This window comes from Pituophis catenifer, unplaced genomic scaffold (genome assembly GCF_029215685.1).
Source record: "Pituophis catenifer annectens isolate HBS135680 unplaced genomic scaffold, rPitCat1.0.hap2 SCAF_6, whole genome shotgun sequence".
Classification (NCBI taxonomy): domain Eukaryota; kingdom Metazoa; phylum Chordata; class Lepidosauria; order Squamata; family Colubridae; genus Pituophis; species Pituophis catenifer.
Genome location: NW_027256886.1, coordinates 25,220,349 through 25,246,853, shown reverse-complemented (window position 1 = coordinate 25,246,853; position 26,505 = coordinate 25,220,349). Strand labels below are relative to the sequence as shown.

At 39.5% G+C, this 26,505-nt stretch overlaps 2 protein-coding genes across 2 annotated transcripts in view; both read right to left on the bottom strand.

Moving 5' to 3' along the window:
• WWTR1 (WW domain containing transcription regulator 1) overlaps positions 1 to 12,194 on the bottom strand; it is an 88,390-nt gene extending 76,196 nt beyond the window's left edge. Inside the window, exon 1 of the mRNA XM_070945219.1 lies at positions 10,851 to 12,194. Coding sequence (XP_070801320.1) covers positions 10,851 to 11,275 — 425 coding nt within the window. The 5' untranslated portion in view covers positions 11,276 to 12,194. The remainder of the gene's footprint in view (positions 1 to 10,850) is intronic.
• A 3,723-nt stretch (positions 12,195 to 15,917) lies between these two features.
• Positions 15,918 to 25,022, bottom strand: COMMD2 (COMM domain containing 2). The gene is made up of 5 exons (XM_070945582.1): positions 24,876 to 25,022; positions 20,743 to 20,820; positions 20,021 to 20,103; positions 19,474 to 19,647; positions 15,918 to 16,576 (listed from the first exon to the last, which is right to left on the bottom strand). The coding sequence occupies exons 1-5, from the start codon at positions 24,940 to 24,942 to the stop codon at positions 16,379 to 16,381; spliced, it is 600 nt and encodes a 199-aa protein (XP_070801683.1). The 5' UTR covers positions 24,943 to 25,022; the 3' UTR covers positions 15,918 to 16,378.
• Positions 25,023 to 26,505: the final 1,483 nt, after the last annotated feature.

Here is a 26,505-nt window from a genome sequence, read left to right as displayed (position 1 = left end):
CATCATTCTGGTGGAAACCAAAAATGTTACAGTCATTATGTTTTCTGAACTTTCTTCTGAATCCAGACATCACTGTTTCAAATCCACACATCAAGGTAGTTTGGATTCTCTGTAAGCTGCCAGGATCAAATCACTGTTGTTTTCAGAATTCAGCTATTTTTTCCCTGGCCTTCAAAATCAAACTCTTCCATGTTTTTTTCTTCTTCTTCTTCTTCTTCTTCTTCTTCTTCTTCTTCTTCTTCTTCTTCTTCTTCTTCTTCTTCTTCTTCTTCTTCTTCTTCTTCTTCTCTTCTTCTTCTTCTTCTTCTTCTTCTTCTTCTTCTTCTTGTGCCATATAATCATCGGATGTTGGCGATCATGTTGGCAATCCTATTTTTGTCAACAGCCATATGCAAAAGTGCTGCTGAGTTTTGTCCAAACCAGTCCCTTAGGTTTTGAAACTATGATGTTCTTCTTCTGCCTGGACCTCGTTTGCCTTCAATCTTTCCCTGGAGGATTAAGTGAAGGATGCCATAATTTTCTGGGTGCCGCATCACATGTCCAAAATATTTTAACTTTCGCTTTTTAATGGCTTTCTTTCCCTTTGCTTTCCCAGGCGGCTTATCACCTCCTCATTTGTGATTTTGTTTACCCAGCTTCCATGTTTATATAACAATTTTGTCTGACTTGAGAATCATTGCTTCCTGCTTCAGAATGGATTAGATTTTGTTGTTAATTATTAAGAATTATCCAAAAGAAGCCATGCTTAATTACCTGTGAAATAAATTCCTGGCAAATCAGATATGATTTTGCCCCCCCCTCCATTGTTAATGTAAAAGAGCTGAGTTAATGAAATCACTTAGTATGCAAAAGAAATGGCATAGCCCAGTGAATCTTGGCTTCTCCAACTATTGCAACTTTCAGCTAAATACTTACAAACCATAAGGCAAAAGTTATATTTGGAGATATGCTGTTGTCTCTCCAGTTGTGGTTTAGGTCAGCCTTCTAATTTAGCAGGTAGCTAGATTTTGGAGAAACTAAGATATAACATATAGGATGGTGCCAATTGGGGAAGTCTGGTTTAAAATAATGCATAAAAAGGGCTGCTGTGTCTAACAAGCTTTCTCAATAAAATTATATGAAAGAAACTTTTTTTGTTGTTATTTTTGGGATATGGTGCATGTCTTAGTTCATTCTGAGCCTTCGATTCCTGACTTCGTTCTTGCAGATTCGGGCTAATTGCTGGATTTCTGTTCAAGTTATATGCTCCTTTTTCCATTTTTTATATTTCTCGTTTTTGTCCTCCATTATTTGGAGAATAAAGTTGTCAGCTAGACATACCACAAACCTGTTCAATCTCCCACTCGCTGCAAAATTTGTTTCCCAGTTGTTGTCAGGGTAGTTAAAGTTCCCCTTTACTACTGGGTGCCCCACACACCTATTGCAATGTCATTTCTTTCCCCCCTAATATTCACCTATTCTCTGCATTTTCACCATTAGCTCAGTTAAAACATTCGACAACTTGATTTCAGGAATCTGAGCAGTGTAGAATTAATGCCTGCTTGGTTCTATTATTCTTGACCACTCCTGCTGAAACTACATGTTTGTACAAGACCTGAATGCAACCAAGGCAATGCATCCCTTCTATTTTGCATGATATATCAAGATGACCTTTAAACAACAATTGGGAAAGGTAGTCAGAACTTCCAGAAAATCAGCTTTTGGGGAAAAGACTTAGATCTACCAGAAAGTCAACTTTTCTTTAACCTGCCAGGAGTGTGAGGACCTAAGAAATTTCTATTTAAAAGTTTCATGTTTTGTCTGTGCACCATTTATTAAGTGATTACCTATATCCTTCTAGTATCGAATCAATTATAATTAAAGTATTTAAAAATATATATATAGCCTTGATGTGTATGCGTGCTTATACATTCGCATATATAACACCACACACGTGTGTGTTTATAACATTACAGTATACAGCATACAGTTTCTGGGCTGGTCTCAGAATAAAAACAACATGAAACAGAATTCTTGCCAATAAAAGTTAAGCGAACATTCTCTCTGTTATGCTTCTGCCAGCAGGCAAAAGAGTTTTTATTCGGTCTGCCTTATTGATTTGTTTTTGAATTAGGCTTTAATATGACGGGAGTTATTACTTCTTACTCTTGAAGAAGTTGAAGATTTTAATTATCAGGGTTTTAATGTTTTAATTCTAGCTTCTTATGTTATCTGTATGTAATCTTATGTTAATTAGCTACACTGATTTCTGTGCAACACTTTATATACTTGCTTACAACTAGCATTCCACCAAATGTAGTGCTTAATTGCTCTTACTCTCAGGGAAGCCAATATGGAATTAAGAGCCTCATTAGAGGTTACACTGAATGAAGAAAGAATGATGGGATGGCAGGTAGTCCTTGAGGTATGACCACAATTGAACCCAATCGAGCTTCCTTAGCTCCATTGCTAAGCAAGGCAGTTGTTAAGTGATTTTGCCCCATTTTATGACCTTTCTTGCTACAGCTGTTGAATTATCACAGTTGCTAAATTAGAAACATGGCTGTTAAATAATTCTGGCTTCCCCACTGACTTTGCTTGTCAGAAGGTCGCAAAAGGTGATCACATGAACCTGGGACACTGCAACCATCATGAATACATGCTATTATCATGTGACCCTAAGGATGCTGCAACAGTCAAGTGTGAAAAAGATCGTAAAAAATTTTCAGTGCCATTGTAATTTTACTAAACAAATGGTTGTAAATTGAGGGCTACCTATAACCTATAATATATTTCTAGCTATATAGGAAATCTACAGCAAACTGTAGATTTCTTAGCAACTTCTCAGAACAGTACCGTTAGTGTAATAAGTGAACAGTTCAGAAATAGGCAATACATTGCATCTAGTATCTAGTAACGTAATGAAGTGTATATGTTTAACTATATATAGAATGCCTCAATGTTATGGCATGCTCATGGCACAAGACAGGGCCCTGTATTTTCCGATATGCATGTCAAGAATAGAAATAGATAGTGGATATCAGACTTGTAAATAGCCATTCATCTATTTCCCAATTATAAATAAGAATTGCTTCCAAGAGCACTACTACGCTAATTTCCTGTCTTTTTTAGTTAGCTCTATAAATTGGCTAATATAATCCACACATCATCTAACATACGAGTAAATAGGTGAGCATTTCTCAGCATCTTTGTGAAACTGCACATACATACAGAATTTTTATTCACCATCAAGTTAATCGCTTTTGTTTCTCAAAAAAAGCAAGTTACTGATTCTTTCAACTTTGAAAAAAATAGCTACGTCTGCCTATTTGGCTGTGACGTATTTCAAGGAAGCAACTTGAGGAAACAGATAGAATTTCCAGTAATCTTAGCTTAATCCTGTAAATTATCCTCTCTTTTCTTGACCTGCAGAAGCTGATCAAATGAATGTAAAAATGGTTTATTTGCATATGTGTTAGATATCAGAATTCAGGTCTCCTTAAATATGCTTTGGTTTACCCTGGTACAAAAGTCATACATATCTTGAAGAATGTTCAGTCTTGAGATTAGACATTTTCGAATGTGCCATTCTTGCAAACAATTGGTGGATCTGCATTGCAGACTGAAGTATGAAGTTATTGGAACTCCCACGTTTTATAGAAGCTGAGCTTCTTGAGTTTATCTGGTTTTAATGGTACACACATTTTTTCTCAGATCTGGGACTGCATTCTTAGGGGCAGGAGCAACATGGGATGCCAGTTGCTAAGCCTTGTATGTCAGCTGCTAACATTACTATTGTAGAATCGTGGAAATTGCCTGTGTTGCTGTCTTAAGGAGAAACCATCTGGCAAATTCAGAAGGAGGGACAGTTCCCATGGTGGCAGAGCAGCAGGGCAATAATACAGCTTAAGACAGAAGTCTACAAATTCTTGTGTAATCTGTTTTAGAGGAAAAAAATAAAATTAAAAAATGGCATATAATTATTTAAATCAATAAAGATAGGGGACAATTCTATCCAAATATACTTTCTTGTTGCTGATCAGAGAATAGGAGCAAGATGTTAGTAAGATACTCTACAAAGGTAGAAAGGAAAGTGTGTGTGTGGGGGGGGCGACTAAGGTTTCTACCTCACATAAGAACTGTCACGTATTCCTCAATACACTATAGCTTCTTGCTTGAATTTGCTTAAATGAAACAGGTTGGACATTTGCTTGACCTGACAGAAATATAAAGAGAAGGCTTTCTCAAGAATGAAAGTATAACATCCATGCCAACTGTTTGCCTAAGACATCCTTGAATCTTGGTGCATACCTTCTCAGTTTCAGATACAACTGGAAGTATCTGCCTTTTAAAGGTTCCACAATTATTTGAATTAATGCAGGGATGTCAAACTCAATTTCATTGAGGGACGCATCAGTGTTGTGTTTGACCTTGGGGGGGCATGGTGGGCTTGGCCACGGTTGGGCATGGCCAGCTCTACGTCACTTGTGTTGGGGGCTCCTGTGGTGGCCCGAGTGCTCTATCAGCAAAAACAGGCTTCTAAGCTCCATTTTCAGCTGTGATGGCCTCCTGCAATCCTCTGCCAGTGAAAACAGAGCTCAAGAGGGCCACACGCAGCCCTCCCAAGCTCTGTTTTTGCTGGCAGAGGCGCTGCAGGCCAGCTCTTCACTGTTTCCAGGGCAACCCCGCGGGCCAGATCGAAGCACCCTGGGGACCCCAGGCCTTGAATTTGACACCCTTGGATTAATGTATCACTGGATGTTACCTGTCTTTGTTGGAAGTTTAAAACAGGGAGTGTCCTCCAGCTGCTCCTTTCAAGGATGCCAATAGCTGTGAAACTGGAAGGGTGGATGAGTTCAGCACTGGTACTAATGAAATTTGCTGGGATTGTTGGGCCCCTGTAACTGCCTGAAGATCCCAAGTGTACTGTAAGCCCCAGCTTTAAGAACTATTGTTCCAGCAAATGGACACCTCTTTTCCCCTGACTGCTTCTACTTCTCTCTTGAAAAATTTTTATTTCTATGTGTGCGATTTGCAATTCTGCAGCAGTGCATAGTATAGAAAGTGACCTGACACTTTCAGAACAAAACAAGCCTCTAGTAGTGGTGGGTTTCAAATTTTTTTACTACCGGTTCTGTAGGTGTGGCTTGGTGGGTGTGGCATGGTTTGATGGGCGTGGCAGGGGAAGGATACTATAAAATCTCCATTCCCTCACCAATCCAGGGGAAGGTTACTGCAAAATCCCCATTTCCTCCCGATCAGATGGGAGTCGGGAGGCAGAGAATAGATGGGGGCAGGGCCAGTCAGAGGTGGTATTTACCGGTTTTCTGAACTACTCAAAATTTCCGCTACCAGTTCTCCAGAACCGGTCAGAACCTGCTGAAACCCACCTCTAGCCTCTAGCATTTATGGTCATTAAGAGCATGAAAACATATTGGTAATGACTCTTGGAATCTCAGCAGCCAGGATATTTGCATCCATCTTTAGCTCATGAGAATGTCAACATCCTGCCTTGTCTGATATTATTAAAGTTAAAAACAATTCCATACCTAAGAATCAATCCCTTTCAACTCAGTGAAGAATATTTTTGAGTAGGCATACGGTAGATAGGACTAGGAGTGTCTATATTTTTTGTTTCTGCTAATTTCAATGGGACATAACTCATCAATAACTTTTTCTCATTGATTTCAGTGGCATGGAGGTAATTTAGACTACAAACCTAAATATGCTTATTAGCGACCAAATTCTATTGAATACTGTGAAGCAGTCTTCTGAATAAATATGCAAGAGGTGGAACAGCATCTCTAGATCCCATACAGTGGTTTTCACCAGGTTTTTCAAATATTAGTTTACTTCTTTATTACTTTTGGCAATATAACAATTCAGCTCTGGGTTATTCACAATCTTTCTGTGGTGAATATTATTTACTTTAGAAGAAAGCAACAGTAAGTAGCAAATTCATTAAAGGACCTTAATGATGAATCAGTGTCTATCTGATCACCCCTCCTCATATATAATATTCAAGGAATATGATTTAAAAATAGACTCAAATCTTGAAAAATGATTTCCCAACTTTCTCATTAATCATAAATTTGCTGAGACCTACAATAATACATGAATTTAGTTTTCTAAGGTGCTGCCACAAGTTTTTGTTTATATTTAGAAAATCAGCCAGTATGCTCTCAAGTAGAAGTAAAATGTTTCAAATGATTTTAGTATTTTTAATTTTAATATATTTTTTTCTTTTTGAATTGTAAGCTACCCAGTCATTGACGGAGATGGGCAGCTACAGAAAACAAACAAACAAACAAACAAATGAAGAAATTCCTGGTGGTCATTGGATACATCCATACAGTTTTCCTGATGCCAGAATCAAAATGGATTGCCATTCTCATAGTCTAGGATGCTTTTTTAAACTTTAGCCTGCAGTTTTGGAATTTCCCCCCCCCCCACCTTTGAAAATAGATCATTTTCAATTTGGAGCCCAAATCTCACTTCTGCTTTATATTCAATTCTTATCTCTCAGACATTTTTTTTTAATCCTGGAATAAATCAATAGGTGAGTGTGAGTTGGAGTTTTAAAATCAGAGCCATCTGTTTCCTTGAATTTAGGTTGCTATGATTTTATTTCTCCCAATTGTCTTCTTGGATACAGAAAGCTTTGGAATGGGAACATTCACTATCATTGCACAAGAGTTCCTACAACTTTTTCCACATGTTCTCAGAGCTCCAAAAAGGTGGGACTCCCTGATCTACCCTAACTATAAGGTCTCTGGTAGGGTTTGGTAATTGTGTTTTTATTTATTTAAAATAAAAAAAGATGGAGACTTATGATCTTTTTATTGAGAAAATATGCATATTTTAAAAGGCCAAATATGTTCCACATTACCACACAATTTTCCTTAAACTTTTTTATACCTCTAAATTTCTCTAGCACTATAAAAAGAAAAAAAAAGCAATTGGCTGCCATTTTGAATTTAAAATCTTACTGAAAATGTGGCATACGCCCTAAAATGTATTTCAAGTGAGTTAAAAGACTCCTCCTCCACCCAATCTAATAGAAAACAGAAAATCCTAGTTCTATATTATATTCTTCTTGTACCATTACGGGCCCATTCAAACAACTTTAGATGAAATCGTCAATAGATTGCCAGCTTTGATATAGCAGGATATAGATACTTTGGCATTTAGTAATATACAAGTCAATTTGTGACTTCAGCTACAATTTCTAGGGCCAGCATATGAGTGCTTAAACACAGAGTAATTCTACCTTACCAGGAAAAAGAGGAAGATGGAGAAACAGAAAAATTTTGTGGCAAAGCAAAAATCACATTTTTGGATTGCAAGAAATCTACACCAGCAGTGTTTCTCAATCTCAGCAATTTTAAGATGTGTGGACTTCAATTCCTAGAATATTGCCTCCTAGGAAAATACTGTTTTAGGGGAATATTGAAAAATCTCTAGAGCAGGGCTGTGAAATTTGCAGCCCATGGGCCAGATGCGTCACACGCTGGCCACACTCATGCCAGGTTTAGTTAAAGTCATATGTCATGTGATGATGTGACGTGAGTTTGACATCCCTGCTCTAGAGACAACTGCCCTACTACATGCATTGCACCCTAAGACCATTTATACAGCTCTTATTTGCTAAATAAGGAGTAAATTTGATTACACCATCTTACCGAGAGAAGGAGAAAGGGTCCTTCACTGGATGTACAATACGTACAGGTAATCTTCAATTTATGAACTGAGTTTGGAATTTCAGTCATTAAATGATGCAGTCATTAAGCAAGTCATCCCATGAATGAATCCGATTTTATAACCATTTCTATACCACAGTTGTTAACAGAATCACATGGTCGTTAAGCGAACCTAGCTTCCCCAATTTACTTTGCTTGTAGGAAGCCATTTGGGAAGGTCACAAATTGCAATCATGTGACCACAAAATGCTGCAATTGTCATAAATGAAAAAGTCAGGTGCTAAAACCATCCAATTTGCAATAACATGATTGCAGAGATGATGCAAAAGTCTAAGTTTGGAAATGAGTCATAAGTCACTTTTTCTGAGGCTGTTGTAACTTTGAACTGTTTATTAAACAAACAGTTGCAAATCAAGGACTACCACCCAATCCATCGGGAGTGCTTTAATTTGGATTCTTGCATTGAGAAGGGATCGGATTCCATGCTTTATTTTTTTTTGAATCCTGCCATCCTCATTTACCGTAGTTCTTTTTAATCTTTCTAGTTCCCTTTCACTACATACATCCTACTTGATGCTGTCAGTAAAACGGGTCCAGATGTATCCACAGTATTTGAATGTATAAAGCAACTTACAGGTTTTTGCAAGCTGCGAAAACAAAACATTGCCCAACAAAAATTCATTTTTCCACCCTCCTTCCCCAGTGCAATGGCTTTGCTAAAGTTTCTTTTGATGTAAGGGGCCCCAAAGGTTGACTTTGATCATTTCTCTAGTTTCTTCAGAGAAACATATTTTAGAATTCATCCTTATCCACAAATGCCACTATTCTATTTTCTGAATAATTCTAGCTGTCACTTCACACACATTCATTTATTATTATTATTATTATTTATTATTTCTTCCATTTTCTGAACTCCTTGTTTGAGGACATGACTAAACTCTACCATGGAAAATAGTTTTAAATTAGTTACAAACTAAATCCAACCATAGACAATAGTCCTTTTATTGACGTTTGCTAACATTATTAAATTCCTGTGTACTGGGGAGGCAGTTCTTAATTAGCCCTCACCTTACACTCATCAGATTTTAGCTCCAGAACCAATTTTCCCTGACACAACTCCCTCCAAGCATGCATTATGTAGTAACAACTTGTTCCAATCCTCTGACTTTTGAGGTAGCTAGACAGGAAAAAGCAGGAAACAAAATGCGTTGTAGGCATTTCTGAAGGACCATATAAAGAGTTGCAGTGGGCCAATTGTGTCACTGCTGACACCATCCAGGTCTCCTGGCTTGACTGAGAATAGTATGTATTTGCAAAGCTGTCCTTTTCTGGTTCTCACAAAACTCCAAAGACACCTAGATTGTTTACACACTGAGGCATAAGAGAATTTGGTTTTGACTTAGAAAAATTCATACAAACCATTCCAAAGTAATTTGAAAGATATGGTTTAGAATGAAATATAAATCACTGACTTTGGTTCTGACTTGTAGACATCCCAAAAAATATGCCACTGTGCTCTAAATTGTGCACTAAACATGCACTATTTTATGTCTTGTTAATAAAATATGCTCAAAAGAAACCAAGTCAGTAATAAATGTATGAATATAGTCGTTTTATTTTTTATTTAGAAAACAGAATACGATGCTCCAGAGTATATACTTAGATAAACTCTCTTTTCACAAACATCATGACACATTAAAAATAGGTAGCATCTTGAAGGTGACAGTTATAAACTATTTCTGTTTATTGCTGATATACAGATAGTAAGGAGGACAATGGAGAATTTCTGGCAGAGGTGAAATGCTCACATCAGTTTTGCATACTTAATTCCTGCCATTACAAGGAATAAAGTAAATATGAGTGAGGATTGGAAGAGTGAGTAATGTAATACCTCTCACAATGTAAATGTAAAACCAGAGGAAATCCAGGTTCAACTTCTCATTCACCCATATAGCTCACTTGGAACCCCATAGTAACTCGTATCCTAGGCTTACAGGCTACTAGCTGGATACTAAGGAGGGGTAGGGTGGATTGGTGGACTGGAAAGTCAGTGTAAACAGTGACCTTGAATGCCCCTGTTCAAGTCCCTCCCAACCAGGGACCTAGTGTAGATTGTGGTCAATTACTTTATCACAACTGAGCATCTCTCATAGATTAATGTTGGGAGGATAAAATGAAAGATGACCTTATGAATACCATCTTGTACTTCTTAGAGAAAAGGTAGGATATAATCATAATAAAAAATAAAAAAATGAATACTTGACTCTGTACACTAACCTTTGAAAGAAAGACAAAATACACATAGGCTGTGTTCAACAATAGCTTTGTAACTGAATTCACCCATTTTTGTTCAATGTATTGAATAGTTAAGTAATCCAACAGCCTGAATCCGCACAATGCATTAAGCCTGAAAATATCTAACAAAATGTAAAACTCCTCAAGCTTGATAATTTGTGCAAATGCAGAGACAAAATCTTTAGCTGATCTGGTTATGCAAACCCAACAATGGAGTGAAAAAGTTCCTCTGAGCATATACAAAATCTTTCTTTATTGTGAGCCACATCGTGCTGTCCAAAATGGGTTTTCCAAGGCATTCCTTGAAATGTCTGTACAATTTATTAGAAGCGATAAAGGTGCCTAACACTATTATGTCCCCTGTGAAAAGAAGAGTTACAAGTACACTCCCAACACAATTCAAAATAGGATGGGATTCTCTAAACTTCCTTGGCAAAGCTCTTTCATCAAAGAGAAAGTTGACCTTTGCTTATTTCGGGGACAGCCTTTGAACTCTTCTTAGAAAATAGTTCACAGTGGTTTTGTCCAATCTTCCAAATCTTGGTCTACAGTCCCATGATTTTCTTGTGGTCTCCCATCCAAATACTAATGAGGGCGGATCCTTACTTAGCTTTTCCACATCAGGCAGGTTTTCTAGAGCCTGCCACTTACCCAACTTTCAGCAGGAAAGTTTTTGCAATTAAAGGAAATGGCCTCTTTTCAAATGAGAGGGCATGGCACCTCAGCTTTCCAAGTTTGCGTGCCAACTAGGCCTACCTGGAGTCGCCTCCGGGCCTCTTTCCCTTCTCAGACTCAATAATTACTCTCAACCTTTTGTTATGCACCGACCGGCAGGTTAGCACCTGGCCCGCCCCTCCACCGTACACTCTTACTTACTTGAGGAAGTATCTCTGACCCGTGTGCGTGAGCGCCATCTCCCAGCCGGGAGGAAGCGGCAGCTCATCCGTCACGTCGTAGGACTGCTGGCGGAGGTGGGCATGCTGTTGAGCCGGAGTCGGGGTGGCTCCCGCCCCGGTGCCCAGCTGCAGGGAAGCTGGCGAAGAGTGAGAGCGGACGTGGTGGACCCCGACGGCACCGCTGCTAAGCCGGGGTGGGTGGCTGCCCGAGTCGGTGCTCGATTGGCGGGAATGAGATCCCGAATCGGGCTCCTTAAAAAAAGATTCGGGCAGGATCTTTTTTCTCCACGAACTGGGCTTGGGATTCATGACCGAGTTGAAGAGAGCCTCTAAATCAGTGTCCAGATCCTGGGTGACATGGATCACTTGCTGTCCCGGCGGGGGTGGGACGGCAGCAGGATTCATTTTTTTCCTACCTCGAGCCAGAAAAGTTTGCCGCGGGGACCTGGCCAAGTGGGAGAGGCAGGGGGCTAGAAGCAGGGATTAATCAGAGCCGGCAGGCCAGGATTTCTCCTTCTAAAGTTGTCTTGCAGAACTTCCAGCCTCCTTTGCTCCGATCGACCGACCGAGACAAGATTCCCGTGTAGCTACAATCGGTCTGCAGCGAATTAAGTTTCCGAAGCAAAACTCTCTCGACCTTTCTCTCCCACCCCCCTTTTTGGGAAAAGGCCTCAAGCACAAAATCCAAGGCGGTTATCCCCTCCTTCCCCAAAGTGTCTCTTTATCTCGCAGAATCTCCCAAGAACAGTTGAAGCAAATCCAAGTCAAGCCCCGAAGGAAAGTTATGCAATTCCCCCTCCCCCCCCTCAGAACTTCGGAGATCGGCTACAAACTCCCCCTAAGAAAACAGCTCCTTTAAAGGACTAAAGGAGCGAGATCTTCTCCCGCGGCTGTCACGAAAGGCAGGGAGGAATTCCAAAGAGGGCCTGGGACTCGAAGTAAGGGGGGAATCCCGCGGGGAAGGCCGGTCCGACTTAGAAAGCTGAGAAGCGAACGCTCGAATTTAGAACGTCCCCCCTGAAATCTCAGCCGCGCTCTGTTCCAGGCCTGGCGTCCTCTTCGTCCCCTTCGCGCGTGCAGAGGGCGGCTCGGCTCAGTCACTTTCTACCATTATTTCTCCGTCTTAAAAGATGGGCGAAGAAGCGACTTTTGCGGGACGGAGGTGTAGTTGGCCCCTTTTCTTTTTCTTTTTTTACATACCCATCCTGTAGATCTTGAAGGGCTGAGTGCTTCCACGGTGGCGGCGCCGCCGCGATCGACCATACTAAACAAACTTACCCAAAACTCTCAGAGTTAGGGCGGCGCGGAAAGTTTGGCAGCTGCATTATTCATGAGCTCAGCGTCTGGGACCAGTCCGATTACACGGTACACCCACTTGCCAGTTCTCCCTCCCACAGCTCGTTTTAGAGAGCCGGACCCTGCTGGATTTTTTTCGAATGGGAAACAGGAGCCTCCTGGGGGTGGGCTGAGGGAGTTTACGGGAATCTCGGACGGAAATCAAGTAGGGTTATGACTAACAAATCCAGGCGAAACGCGTGCCAGGGCTTCCTCCAGCTGCTCCTTTTGGAGCTTTAGCTAAGAAGTCATCCAGACCCAGGATGCAACGGATTTAGGACCGAGACAGCCAACTGTCTAGATATTCCATTTAGATTGGCTCTTGTGGATGCCAAATCCGCTTTTATACTTCATTGTTTTCAATTGGGAGGGAAAAAAACTTGATTGTATTGCACTGCCAAGCTGTAAGGGGACAAACGTTCCCAAGCTCTAGTCTCACTATGTCCACTACTCACCTCAAATTTCCACTTTATCTGCATCTTGCTCCCAACCTGCGTGAAGCAGCATAGCAGTTACTGGGTTAGTAGGAGCCATGCATCTGAACAGGTGCAACATAAAGCCAATGCAGCAGGTTCATGTCACATATAAATACAAAGCAAACCAACCATAATTAGTATAATGGGTGAATCCAGTCTAAGAAATATCCCTAGTAGATAGATTTAGTTTAGGAGTGAAAAATCTCAAATATTAAATGATGACTTCTGCTGGCCATGTTTACATGGTCAATGGGAACTTGAACAAATAAGTACAGAGCCACAGATTCGCCAACATATTCAGTGTTCCTCAGCTTTCCAGTTCTTACAGGTGACACATCTGAATAAAAATCTCAGCAACACTTTACACATTAAACTGAGTCATCAATGAGCCTTTGCTTGCACTCTAGAAGCTACATTTGTCCTTACAAAAGAGCATCTCTGCCATCATATGTACTTTAATATTCACTTGAGACTTTATGGCTCATCAGAATTCAATTTTTTTTTAAAAAAAAACCTGATGAATGAGAGCAAATGGCAACATAGCAATTAAAATACTATTTATTCAGCACTCACAGTAGTTAAACCTAAATTAGAATCAGATTTAAATATCTGCTCAGCCATGATACTTACCAGATAAGTAAGGTTAAACCATAAAAAACCCTAATGAAGCTTAAAACTGGCCAAATTTAACATGTGGAGCAAATAGAATTGATTTGTTTTTAATTGTGATAGGTTAGATGTCTAATAGGAAGGTCAGTACAATTACAGTAGAGGGAAGTCTGCCAAATAAAAACCAATATGCAATTATTTTAATTTTATAACTTACCTAGTCAGGAATATTCAACTGATATTTTTAGGATTGCAACCCTAACAGACTTCCTTAGGAATAACTGAGCATTTGGTGGGGGGGGTAATTTTAAGTAAATGTATCTATGATTATATTGCTATCCTGTCTTAACCAAGTTAATTTTTAAACAAGTTTTCACTGAAGAGTCATGCTAGTTAAGATTTATTTATTTATTTATTAAATTTATATACCGCCCTATTCCTGAAGGACTCAGGGTGGTGAACAGCCAAAAGATAAAATACACATAGTACAAACGTTAAAAACCATTTAAAATACATTAAATACTTTGGCCAAAAACAAATTTAAAACACCTCAATTTATAAGACAAATTTAAAAATAGCAATTTAAAAGGGAAGTTAGGCCAGACCAGCCTGCTGGAATATGAATGTTTTGAGGGCATGGCGGAAAGTGCGCAGATCCGGGATCCTCCGTATCTCCGGGGGAGCTCGTTCCAGATGGCAGGTGCCCCCACAGAGAAGGCTCTCCCCCTGGGGGCCGCCAGTCGACACTGTTTGACCGACGGCACCCTGAGAAGCCCCTCTATTGGAGCGTACTGGTTGGTGAGAGGGTAGTGGTGGCAGAAGGCGGTCTCGTAGGTACCCCGGTCCTAAGCCATGGAGCGCTCTAAGACCACTGGGAGCCAGTGCAGCTCGCGCAGGAGGGGAGTCACATGGGGCGCCACGTCACTACCATAACCACCCATGTGGCTGCATTCTGGACCAGCTGGAGCCTCCGGGTGCTCCTCAAGGGGAGCCCCATGTAGAGAGCATTACAGTAGTCCAGGCGGGAAGTGACGAGGGCATGAGTAACCGTACTTAACAAGTCCCGATCCAGAAAGGGATGCAACTGGCGAATCAGGCGGACCTGATAAAAAGTCCTCCCGGCCACAGCCGTCAAATACTCTTCTAAAGACAGCCGTGAGTCCAGGAGGGCACCCAAGTCGCGAGCCCTCTCTGTGGGGGCCAATGACTCGCCCCCAATAGTCAGTGATGGCACCAACTAACTGTATCGGGACGTCAGAAACCACAGCCACTCGGTCTTGGATGGGTTGAGCCTGAGTCTGTTTCTCCCCATCCAGATCCGTACAGCCTCCAGGCACCGGGACATCACTTCAAGGACATCATTGGGGTGATCTGGGGTGGAGATGTACAGCTGAGTGTCATCAGCGTACTGATGGTACTTCACCCCGAAACCACGGATGATCTCACCCAGCGGCTTCACATAAATGTTGAACAGAAGTGGCGAGAGGACCAACCCCTGTGGCACCCCACATACAAGGGGCCTCGGGGTCGACCTCTGCCCCCCTGCCAACACAGACTGCGACCGGTCAGAGAGAAAGGAGAACCACCGCAGCACGGTGCCCTCCAACCCTAACTCTTCCAACTGGTGCAGCATGATATCATGGTCGATGGTATCAAAAGCCTCTGACAGATCTAATAGGACCAGGACAGAGGAGCAACCCCTGTCCCGAGCCCTCCAGAGATCATCAACCAATGCGACCAATGCCGTTTCCGTGCTGTACCCAGGCCTGAAGCCTGACTGGAACGGATCTAGATAAGCCGATTCATGTAGGTACTGGGGAAGCTGTCGCGCTACCACACTCTCAACAACCTTCGCAACAAAGCGAAGGTTGGAGACTGGACGATAATTAGCCAATACTGCCAGGTCCAGGGAAGGCTTCTTGAGGAGAGGCCTCACCACCGTCTCTTTCAAGTTGGCGGGGAAGACACCCTCACTCAAGGAAGCATTAATAATCCCCTGGAGCCAGCCTCGTGTAACCTCCCAAGAGGCCAGTACCAATCAGGAGGGACACGGGTCCAATAAACATGTGGCCGTGCTCACTGCCCAGTATCCTGTCCACGTCTTTGGGAGTCACAGGATCAAACTCTTCCCAAATAATATTCTCAAGACCTGCCTCCATCATCCCCCCTGAAAGATGAAGATTATAACCTGGAAAGGCAGTGAGCAGCTTGGGAAACAGACTGGACATATTGCATAATGAGGAATAAGCCTTGTATGTTCTTAGAAAAGGACAGAAATGTTTTCTCCCATCTTAAACCCTAAAATCAGCCATCATATTCAATACCCAAATCAGACTATTAATTTGTTTAACACAAGCCTGTCCAGTATTTGCCAAGTTCTCAGCCCAAGGCCCCTTGATTAATTTTTCTCTTGTATCTGGAGAAGACAGAGACTTTGGGTACCTGGAACTTCTCCATACCAAATATTTAAAATAAACACAAACTAGTGACAACTTCCACTAAAATAATGTATACATTCATGACAACAATTGTTTTAAAGGATTCATTATTTGCTCTGATTTATACTTTCTCTTCTGTAAGCTCTGAAAGCATCTGTATGCACATGTGAATATACAAACAAAAGTAACTTGTGTGAACATTCTTGTTTTAATGAAGTAATTTTTAGAATAGATGATTGTAATATTGCTTTTTACACAATATCAGTTGACAGTTACAGCATGACAAAATGTTCTATTTCCTTAACCAGTAATTTGCTGAAGAATAATACAGTAACTGTAAGAAACAAGTCTGAAGTCCAAAAATATATAAAATGTTAATATATGTGTTTTATTCTTAAAGATTGGAAAAAGAAAAAATTGGTCAAAAATCATTGTATGTTATACATAGAACAGAAAAAGCTCACATAATGAACTATTTATGCATGATTAAAGTTTCTGACAGTTATTCTAACTTGCATCCGGCAACATTATCAACATAGTACCCAATCAACTTCAACCAGTAAACATTGTTTTATGTCCTTGGAATACTGCTCTGACTGGTCCAGATGCACTGCTTCCTATAATTATGCAGATTTACTGTAATGAAAACACTATTTGATGTTGCGCACTATTCGTCTGCAATGATTTGTTTTCATTTCCCCCAATGCTTGCTCCATTTGTTGAATTAGATGGAGCAATGTGGCAGGATCAGTTTGTAGTATTTTTGTCGTTTGATTTTCATTCTCATTAAGGTGTAGCTTCAAAGTTACAGCTGGCTTAATTTGTTGTCTCAGACTTCTGCTGGCAAGCTATTTAAATTGTGAGATGGAAAAAATGATAAATATAAGGATGAATTAAGAGCAGCCATATTCATAGCAGTCATAAAGCAAATGGTTACAAAAATGTAAGTTTGTTACAGTACATACCTGTTTCTTCATTATTACTGAATATTCCAGTTTTACTGATACTCATTCACTGCAGTTTGAAAATTTCAACCAGAACTAAATATTAGTTTGGGCATTCATTTGTGTACAATATTGTACGCGCAAGAAGGCAGATGTAAAGTAGGGTTTTTGCACATCTGTAGACTATGTTTTTTTCCATTGCCTTACTACAGGTAGTCCTGACTTAGGACAATTGGAAACAGAATTTTCATTGCTAAGCAAGGCAGTTAAGTGAGTCACACCTGATTTTAGATTCTCTATTGCCATATTTGTTAAAATAATCCAGCTTCCCACATTGATCTAGCTCAGTGTTGGCGAACCTTTTTGCCACTGAGTGCTGAAACAGGAGCGTGTGCGCACCAGAAACCAAAAGATCCAGGAAACATGATCTTCTGGTTTCCAGCACATGCATGCATATCGGTCACCTGATCGTCCAGTTTCTGGCGTGCATGCATGTACAAAGATCAGCTGTCCAGTGTGCATGTGCGTGCTGGAAACTGGAAGGTCATCTTCCCAGCGGGCAGATGTGCACTGGGCGGCTGCTCTATCGGTTTCCAGTGCTCCCATATGCTGGCCGGCACCCTGGAACCCAAAAGAGCAACGGGTGATGGCTTGTGTGCCCGGAGAGATGGCTCTGCATGCCACTTCGGCACGCGTGCCATAGGCTCGCCATCACAGATCTAGCTTGTCAGAAGCCAGCTGGGAAGATCACAAATGGCAATCACACGCTCCTGGGATGCTGCAACTGTCATAAACATATGCTGATTGATTGCCAAGCCCCCAAATGTTGATTACATAACTGTAGTGATGCTGCAATGGTCATAATGCGAAGACTGGCTATAAATCAGGTTTTTCAAAGCCATGTTAACTGTGAACAGTTGCTAAACAAATGGTTGTAAGTTGAGGACTACCTCTATAGTCCTTGAGTTACAATCAATTGGTTAGTGACTGTTTAAGGTTCTAACGGTACTGAAAAAAACTGACTAATAACAGTTTTCACACTTTTGACCATTGCAGAAACCCTGTGGACATGTGACCATAATTTGAATGCTTGGTAACTGACATGTATTTCAAGGATCATGTGATCACCTTTTTCCTGACAGACAAAGTCAACAGAGAAGCCAGATTCACTTAACAACCATGCTACTAAGTTAACAAGTGCCATGATTCACTTAACTGTGGCAAGAAACATCATAAAATGGGGCAAAACTCACTTAACTGCCTTGCTTAGCAACAGAAATTTTGGGCTCACTTGTGATTGTAAGTCAGGGACTACAGCCTATTCTCCGCAGTTATTTGGTTGCTTTAAAACCTCATAGATAACTAAGGCAACCAGAATATACTGTGATTCCTTTTTCTGGAATCTAACACACTTTTGACATTTAATAAAAAGGCAACTGAATTATTTTATAAAATAATCCAATTTGGGTTATATTAAAAAGTCAATTATTTGGGCATTCCCTCCATTTGGGAGGGAATGCCTATTAAATCCAAACATCCATTGAATTTGAATTACATAATTTGTTTCAATTGAAGAGCCTTGGTAGCACAGTGGTCTAAGGCACCCTGTTATTAAGCTGGTTATTAAGACCAGATGCCTGCAATTACTGCAGGTTCGAATCTCAGCAAGGCTCAAGGTTGACTCAGCCTTCCATCCTTTCTAAGGTAGGTAAATTGAGGACCCAGTTGTGGGGGCAATAAGCTGACTTTGTATAAATATACAAAGGAATGAAGGCTATTGCTCAGCGCATTGTAAGACGCCCTGAGTCTCCAGAGAAGGGCGGCATATAAATTAAATTTAAAAAAAAAAAAATGGTGTGTGTGCATGTGTGTGCGTGCGCTTTCAAGCCTAGTGCTCTTCATGCATGTTCAGGTTCTACAATACTTTTTTTTCAGATCAATCAAGTGTTGATTTATTGATTATGATAGGAATTCAACAACTAGCTTGTCTCCTAAAAGCCAGCCCTGACGTTATGGGCTGAGAGAGAAAGACTGGCTCAAAGTAATCCAGCTGGCTTTTATGTTTAAGGTGGGACTAGAATTCACAGCGTCGTGGTTCCTGGTCTGGTGCCTTAACCACAACACCAAACTGGCTCCCATGTGAAGCTCTTACACTACCTTTGTAGGAAAGATTTCAATGGGGCCTGTCAATTGGATAATCCCTCCTTCCCAAAACACACCTGCACACTTTTATGGTATGTGTTATGTTACAATGTTGTAAATATGTTACCCTAGTTCTAATTTCAAGAATGGGCTGCTAAACAGTTTAGTGGCTGATTTTTATTTGACTAGAGTGTGTACATAACTTTTTATTATTCTCACTGGAACCTTTAATTTTCTTTAAACTTTCATGAAGCTGCTTTGAATAATTTATTACATTACCATTTAAAATGGCCAACGTTTATTCCAAATTTTCTATTGCAAACTAAGAGGCAATTTGAATAAAATTTCAATAATTTGCCTACAGCAGGATATACTATTGCACTAGTAAGCTGGGAATGATGGAAATTTATAGAAGTATTTTCTTAATGTGAATAGATTAAAGGTGCAAATTGCATTATCCTAATGAATAAATGGATAACTTATACAGTTCACTTTATTGTATACTTCTGTGAATAATTATATGACAAAACACATGATTTCATAATGCTGCTACCTCTATCTTCTGGAAAAAATGAATATTTGCTAATTTGAAATCAATAAACAAATTTGGTTCATACTGAAGCTGATATGAATCAGTGAATTCATGCTTGTAATCTTACCTGCACATCTAGTCTCCACTCCAGATTATGATAACTGGGAAACTTTGGTGTTAGTTCACTCAAAATATTCCTGATCTCCTTTCTGTTGTCAAGATAGAGCTGAAGTAATAAGGCATTCAGTTCTTCGGGAAATTGTAATACAAGTATTGAGTCTTGAAAATCTATTTCAGATATCTAAAAAGTAGTAAAATGCAGAACATTTAAATTTTCATTTGCTTTTATTACATTTTTCCTTGCTCCAAATGTATTTCTTGTTCCAAAGATTACATTTCCCACTATGAAATATGATTGGTCAGTAGAAATGAGCATTGAAAAATTTTAAACTATGCAGGTAATCATCAATAAGTGCTCTTAAAGTCAATGAAACCTGAATAGGTGGAAGAAGTTAATAGCTAAATAGTAAATGCACCAAAACCAGAGGAATGTTTAAACTTTCATCTGAAACACCACACCTTCGTAGGAGTGACACATTCTTAATTCTCCCCCACAAAACAATCTGAAGTATATGCTTATTTCTCTAAATAGAATACATTGTGTAACCACTTACCATGAGTTTTGAGCTCTCAGTGAGAAGGTATGTTAATCCTTCTACTCCATGCTGAATTGTCTCACTACTAACATTAAGTTTTCCTAAAAAATGAATAAGTCCACAGAAATACAACATATAAATGGCCAATAAAGGAAACATCATAAAAATAAATCATAATATATAGCTAGAAAACATAATTTAGGTTGAAAATGTAAATATATTTATTAAAAGCAAGCTCTCTTGAATTATTCATGTAAATGATTAACAATGATTGAAAAGAGAGGCAGGAAAAGATCTTCGGTTTGCAATATCAACTGAAATTCCTATGAACGTCGACTAGAGATCAGAGCTCTTCTAAAGCTAACTTTTCCATTTTTCATGAATTATCAGAAAATAAAATGAATAAGTACATCAGAAAGGCAGACCTTTACTGCTTAGAACGCAAACTGCGAATAACATGCCTATATGCTTTATGTCAAATATTCCAAGCCTATGGAAAACATGCTTGTTTACCATATGTAACATCTCTATAACATGACATATCATGTTCATGATATCTTGTCTTCTGCTTGTGATCCCTTTATTTTTTTGAGCAGTATATTTTGGACCAAGATACAAATCTTATCCCTAGTTCACATTAATTGTTTATTGGGTTAACATCATTATTTCTCATCAATAGATCAATAATAGATATGTCATCTATTTTTGTCTGTTGCTTTTATAGCCAGAAACATACTTACTTGCTGCTCCTTCGTAGACTTTAGGGTTTGTGCCTTTTCTTAAGAACTCAATAGCAATACGACCAAATTCATTGACAACTGAAAAAAGAAACACCATAATGGAATTATGGCTGGGACATAGAAGAGCCTCCTTTAAAAGTAATCCATTTGAATACAACATATCTCTATCAATGGCAAATTATGAATCTGCTTCTGAATTTACAGAGGGAAATTTAGAGAGTAATGAATGTAGGCAGAAATGAACAAATAAAAGAAAGTAGCAAAACATTATGGCCTGCCAGAGTAAAATTTCAATCATTATTTTTCACTTATAAATTTTCCATATAACAGTGAACTAGAGTGTAAAAAATTCTGGCTTGGGAATAAATATTAGACTAATGCACAATACTCAAACATTTATGTATAGTTCATTCTGTTAGCTAAATAAACCTGAATGGTATCATCTGTGGTTTGTTCAGTATGTGTGTCTTGCCCTTCTCTCAATAACCATAATCTAAAAAGAATCCGTGATTTCTGATGATGTTATTAAGGAACAAGTCAGGGCTCGGGTTCATAACATTAAGGCAATTTTCATATTTAACTAGGAGCAACAGCCACATAGCAACAACAGAGCAGAGTGCCTAAAACTGAGAAAACCAGAATTCCTCAGAAAATTATGTTAGAAATATTTGTCATATGATAAATGATATTTGTCATACGATAAAAAGATTATCACACTATTTGGATCACAAAATGACCATGTTTCCTTGAAATGATAAGCCAGAATACTGCCACGACTGCATGTCAGCAGGCATAACTAGCCAATTTACCTTTAGGTCTGTGGTTTGTTTTCCTTGCCATATGATCTAGGAACTCTTATTCCTCTTAAAAGTATTAATATACCATACTTTATAATAAAAGTATTATATCATCATTTATGCAGCATTTTAATTCTTTGGCTTCCCCAAACCCCAAAAAGATAAAAATAAGCAAAGTAACAAGAAAAAATAGTTTTGGTTTGCTCAAATGTTACGTAGATGCAACAAGTTTGTTATTGATTCCAATCATCCCAAAAGAATAGTTGATCTATCACTGCAGTTATAATCTAGGAAGGGTGGTTAATTCAAGCATGAATGAAAGTAATAGCAAATAGGGTTTTGCAAAGCATATTAAAAAATGAAGCTTTCCAACTCCTTTGGGGAACATTAAAGCAGGCATATGGTTTGCAATGCTTGTATTGCTGCTTTAAATACTGATCTTGGCTATCTCTATATGAATCATTTTTCTGGGGTGAAAATACACAGTGCTTTAGCAGTTCAAAAATAAATGCTGTTTGTACATCCCTGCATTTTATAAAGCACTTCTGTATGTTTTACCTAGTTCACTAATGAGAACATAAATTACATGTGGACATAAATCAAATTGTTAAATACTTAATCAGTTGGTATAGGTAATATTAATCTGTATATGATTCCACTTATACAAGTTTCTACGATTGGGTATAGAGTTAGCGCTATCAATGTTGCATATCAAACTGCATAAGAACTGAACCTGGGTGAGGAAGCTTTGGCAATTTCTGAAGTGCTTCTGGGTTGGCAGCCACAATGTGTTTCCTAATATTACTGTCTACTAAAACTCTAATGTGACCAGGAAAGTCCCTACCGCAAAAATTAAGAAATCACAAAATGACCCAAACATCACATGAGATGTGGTGGCACAGTGGTCAGAGTGCAGTACAGCAGGCTACTTCTGCTGGCTGCCTGCAATTTGGCAGTTCAAATCTCACCAGGCTCAAAGTTGACTCAGCCTTCTATCCATCTGAATATGTTGACTCTGTAAACCACTTATGAAGCACTGTAAAGCGGTATATAAGTCTAAGTGCTATTGCTATCACAAAGAATGCAATCTGAACTCAGGTTATACAGTTAATTTGGTTCAATTTACTGAATGAATAAAATTGAGTTAACTGCAGGCACAGGAACTGCCTCTGAACATTTGTAATTGCAAACTAGCTACATTAATAATCTGCAATATGAGGATTAGATCAATTTATTTAATCTGAGATAATGATTAGGTTATGCTAAGTGATTGTGCAAGTTGGCAGACTTGGCTATGTGCACACAACGCAGAAGCAGTCACAAACTTGCTAAGATTGATTAGTTAACTTTGTTAACTAGCCACCTGCATGTTACACAAATCCAGGCCATTTAGCTATTCCATTCTTCAATGTATTGTATGAACCTAAAAACAAAAGCTGGTTGATCACATTATATAACCACCACTGGTATGTAAGCTCAGTTACTAGTTTGTAAACTATGGATTATTGCTTAATTTGTTACATGAAACCAGTTAATTATGTTTCATTTCATTGCTAATCAAACAACATCTTAATCAATTATGTGAAGAAGAAAAATTAAATAATTTGTTTCACTGTAAAAATATTTTAATTGCAAAAAAGTAAAATACAAAATAAAATAACTAAGGCAAAGTCATTTCCAACATAATTTTTGACCAACTGCAAGTTTCACAATTTTTTCTCTTAGAATGTTTGCAAACATTTACATTTAACAAAGATACTAAGATATATGAGTAAAGATCATAGGAATCATTATTTAGATTTATAGTCTGTGCTCTTCATTTAAAAATATTTACATAAAACTTTAATATACTTTGATCTTGAAGATACAGAACAAAGTACTCCAGACACTGTGTATAATCTTTTTGGCCTTGAAAGCTATGCAAGAGGTTCTAAAGCTGTCTTAGAAAAGCCTTCATATTAAAACTGCAGAATTAACATAGGTCAAATTATAGAGTAAGGTAAAGGTAAAGGTTCCCCTCGCACATATGTGCTAGTCGTTCTAGGGGGCGGTGCTCATCTCCGTTTCAAAGCCGAAGAGTCAGTGCTGTCCGAAGACGTCTTTGTGGTCATGTGACCAGCATGACTAAACGCCAAAGGAGCACCGAACGCTGTTACCTTCCTACCAAAGGTGGTCCCTATTTTTCTACTTGCATTTTTTACATGCTTTCGAACTACTAGGTTGCCAGAAGCTGGGACAAGTAACGGGAGCTCACCCTGTTACGCGGCGCTAGGGATTCGAACCGCTGAACTGCCGACCTTTCGATCGACAAGCTCAGCGTCTTAGCCCCCGCATCCCTAATTATAGCATAGGTTTCTATTATTTCTTGAAGCTTAAAGTCAAAATGAATCGTAAGTCTTCATAGCAAATAAAGTGAACACATTATGGAAGAGGCTTAACAGAACCTCCCCCCAGAGATACATACAATAACAGACCTCCGGATTTTTCGTCGGGCCCTGAAAACTTATTTATTTCAACTAGCTGGGCTGGCTTGAGTTAAATTTTAAACTGATTTTAAATTGGGTTGTTTTTAAATTACGGCCAAAAATATTTAATCATTTTAAACTGTTTTTTAAATTCTGTATGTTCTGTTTTTTACTCTGGCTGTTCACCGCCCTGAGTCTTATTGGAGAAGGGCAGTATAGAAATGGAAACAAATAAATAAAACAGAAGGCCATATCCCTAGGCATCAATAAAGCAACGGTATTAGAATTGTTATGCTTACTTGCAATAAATAATTGTACTACAAAAGCAGGGGCGGGACAATTATTTGCTACAAGCATCTTTGCTGGCAATGCTGATTTAAACTGTGAGGGTAGCCACACTTCCCTGGAAGCATATTCTAAGGAAAGAGGTCTTCAAACTTGGCAGCTTTAAGACTTGTGGACTTCAACTCCCAGAATTCTCCAGCCAGCGTAGCCAACTCCCAATTCTGGGAGTTGAAGTCCACAAGTCTTAAAGCTGCCAAGTTTGAAGACCTCTGCTCTATGCATATCCAACGGGTATTTTCAGCTGAGCAAAGGTATCCAGGGCGCTCTGAGGGTCGCAGTCCTAAATATTCCGATACTCCCCACTGAACATTCCCAAGTAAGCAGGCAACGGCTTCTGTGGGCCTCAACGTATCAGGATGAGTTCCGCGCATCCCATCACGCGCTTTTCCATCTACCCCCGCGGTAGATGGGGGGGGGGCGAGAGGAAGGACCAGCGATTCCCGGAGCCACGCAGGTCCAGAGTGGGCGAAGCCATTAAGTAAAGCGAGCGGCAGGCAGCCTTGCAAGCCCCTCGAAGTGCTCCTACCTGAGCTCTCTACTTGGGGAAGGAAGCCCAGGTGTTCTTTGTGCTCTTCCGACAGCACCAGCAGCATCTTCTCCTCGCCTTAGCGCCCTCCACCGACACAAGCAGCCCTTCCCAGCTTCGCTACCCGCCGGGCAAAATTTCCCTCCCGGCTGGTGTCACCGAGATAGCGTTCCGCCGAGAAGCAGCTTCCCTCATCAAGGGTTCCCTCCCACTCGGACTCGCTGAAGACGAACGCGCTTCCACTCTGTTTCTATGGCGTCAGCCCTTATGCAGGATCTGTCTGACTTTAAAGCAAAGTCGAGGCGTTGCTGCTGGTGCTGTTGCCGCTGCCTGCTGGCAAAACTTTCCCCCTCGCTGTCTTCTTCTGTATCGTGAATCTAAAACCACGTTTAAAATATTTTAATGCAGATTTAATATGAAGTATAAATTTGGTTGTTAGAAGAAATCATTAGGGCAGAGAACCGGTTGTTAAATTATTTGAATCCCACCACTGAGCATAACTATACAGAAATTATTGCTAACAGGTTCACTTAAGAGACTCCTCTTTTGAAAATGTGAAGGGCAGCGTTTTTTGGCGGGCGGGTAAAGTGACCTGAATTAAAATCTTTTAGCACTAAATAAGATTTATTGAACACCCCACAATTAGCTGGGTTCATAGCCACTCAGAGCTATCATGATATGATAGCTCTGATAGATCATGAAAATATGAATCATATTTTCCAGAGCTTATGACAGGGTTCTGTCAATTAAAGAATAAACTTGTCGTATTTTGTGTTGAAATCTAGCCACCTGCAAAGATATACAAGGTATGCTTGTCTCCTCCAAAAAAAGGCAGGAGGGAGAAAAAAGTACGGTATGTAACAATTATTGAAGACATGTTCTTGGTCAGGCTCCTTAAAAGTATTGCATACAAATCCATCATGTGATGTCCTTCTGGAGTTAGCAATGTGAGACAAAGCAAAGAAAGCAAAACACATTTAAGATAAAAAAAATTTAGAGCAACGTGAGCTTGCTTTAGATAAAACCAGATTTTAGTTACACTTCTGATTTACTGGCTCAAATGTGCAAAACTAATACTACATCCTTGTTAATTATCCACCTGCATTTTATTATTTTTCCTATCCCTTTCCCCCCATATTTTCTATATTTTAAAAGCATTTGTATTTCTATACATTTTTGAAATTATATTAGTAATAAATACCTGCTTTTAAAAAGAAATAATCTAATCCACTTCCCTACCCACTGCTGAAATTTGTGACCATTGTACAACATCTCTACCAGTGATCACCAAGTCTAAATACCTCCAAAGAAGGCAATACAAGTAATCCTTGACTTATGACCACAATTGAGTGCAAAATTTGTTACTAAGCAAGACAGTTGTTAATTTTTGCCCCATTTTACAATAGGAATAGCAATAAGCTTTTAGACTTGTATATCACTTCATTGTGCTTTACAACCCTCTCTAAGCAGTTTAGAGCCAGCATATTGCCTCCAATAATCTAGGTCCTCATTTTACAAACCTCAGAAGGATGGAAGGCTGAGTCAACCTTGAGCCAGTCAGAATCAAACTCCTGGCAGTGAGAATGCAGTGTGCCTGCAACACTGCATTCTAACCACTGCGCCACTACAG

Excerpts from the sequence above, each read along its gene's own strand:
- COMMD2 (XM_070945582.1), bottom strand. The coding sequence starts at position 24,942 with ATGCTGCTGGTGCTGTCGGAAGAGCACAAAGAACACCTGGGCTTCCTT. Across the intron at positions 20,821-24,875 it reads TCCCCAAGTAGAGAGCTCAG|TTGTCAATGAATTTGGTCGT; the intron begins GTAGGAGCACTT and ends TTCTTTTTTCAG. Across the intron at positions 19,648-20,020 it reads CTGAGAGCTCAAAACTCATG|ATATCTGAAATAGATTTTCA; the intron begins GTAAGTGGTTAC and ends ACTACTTTTTAG.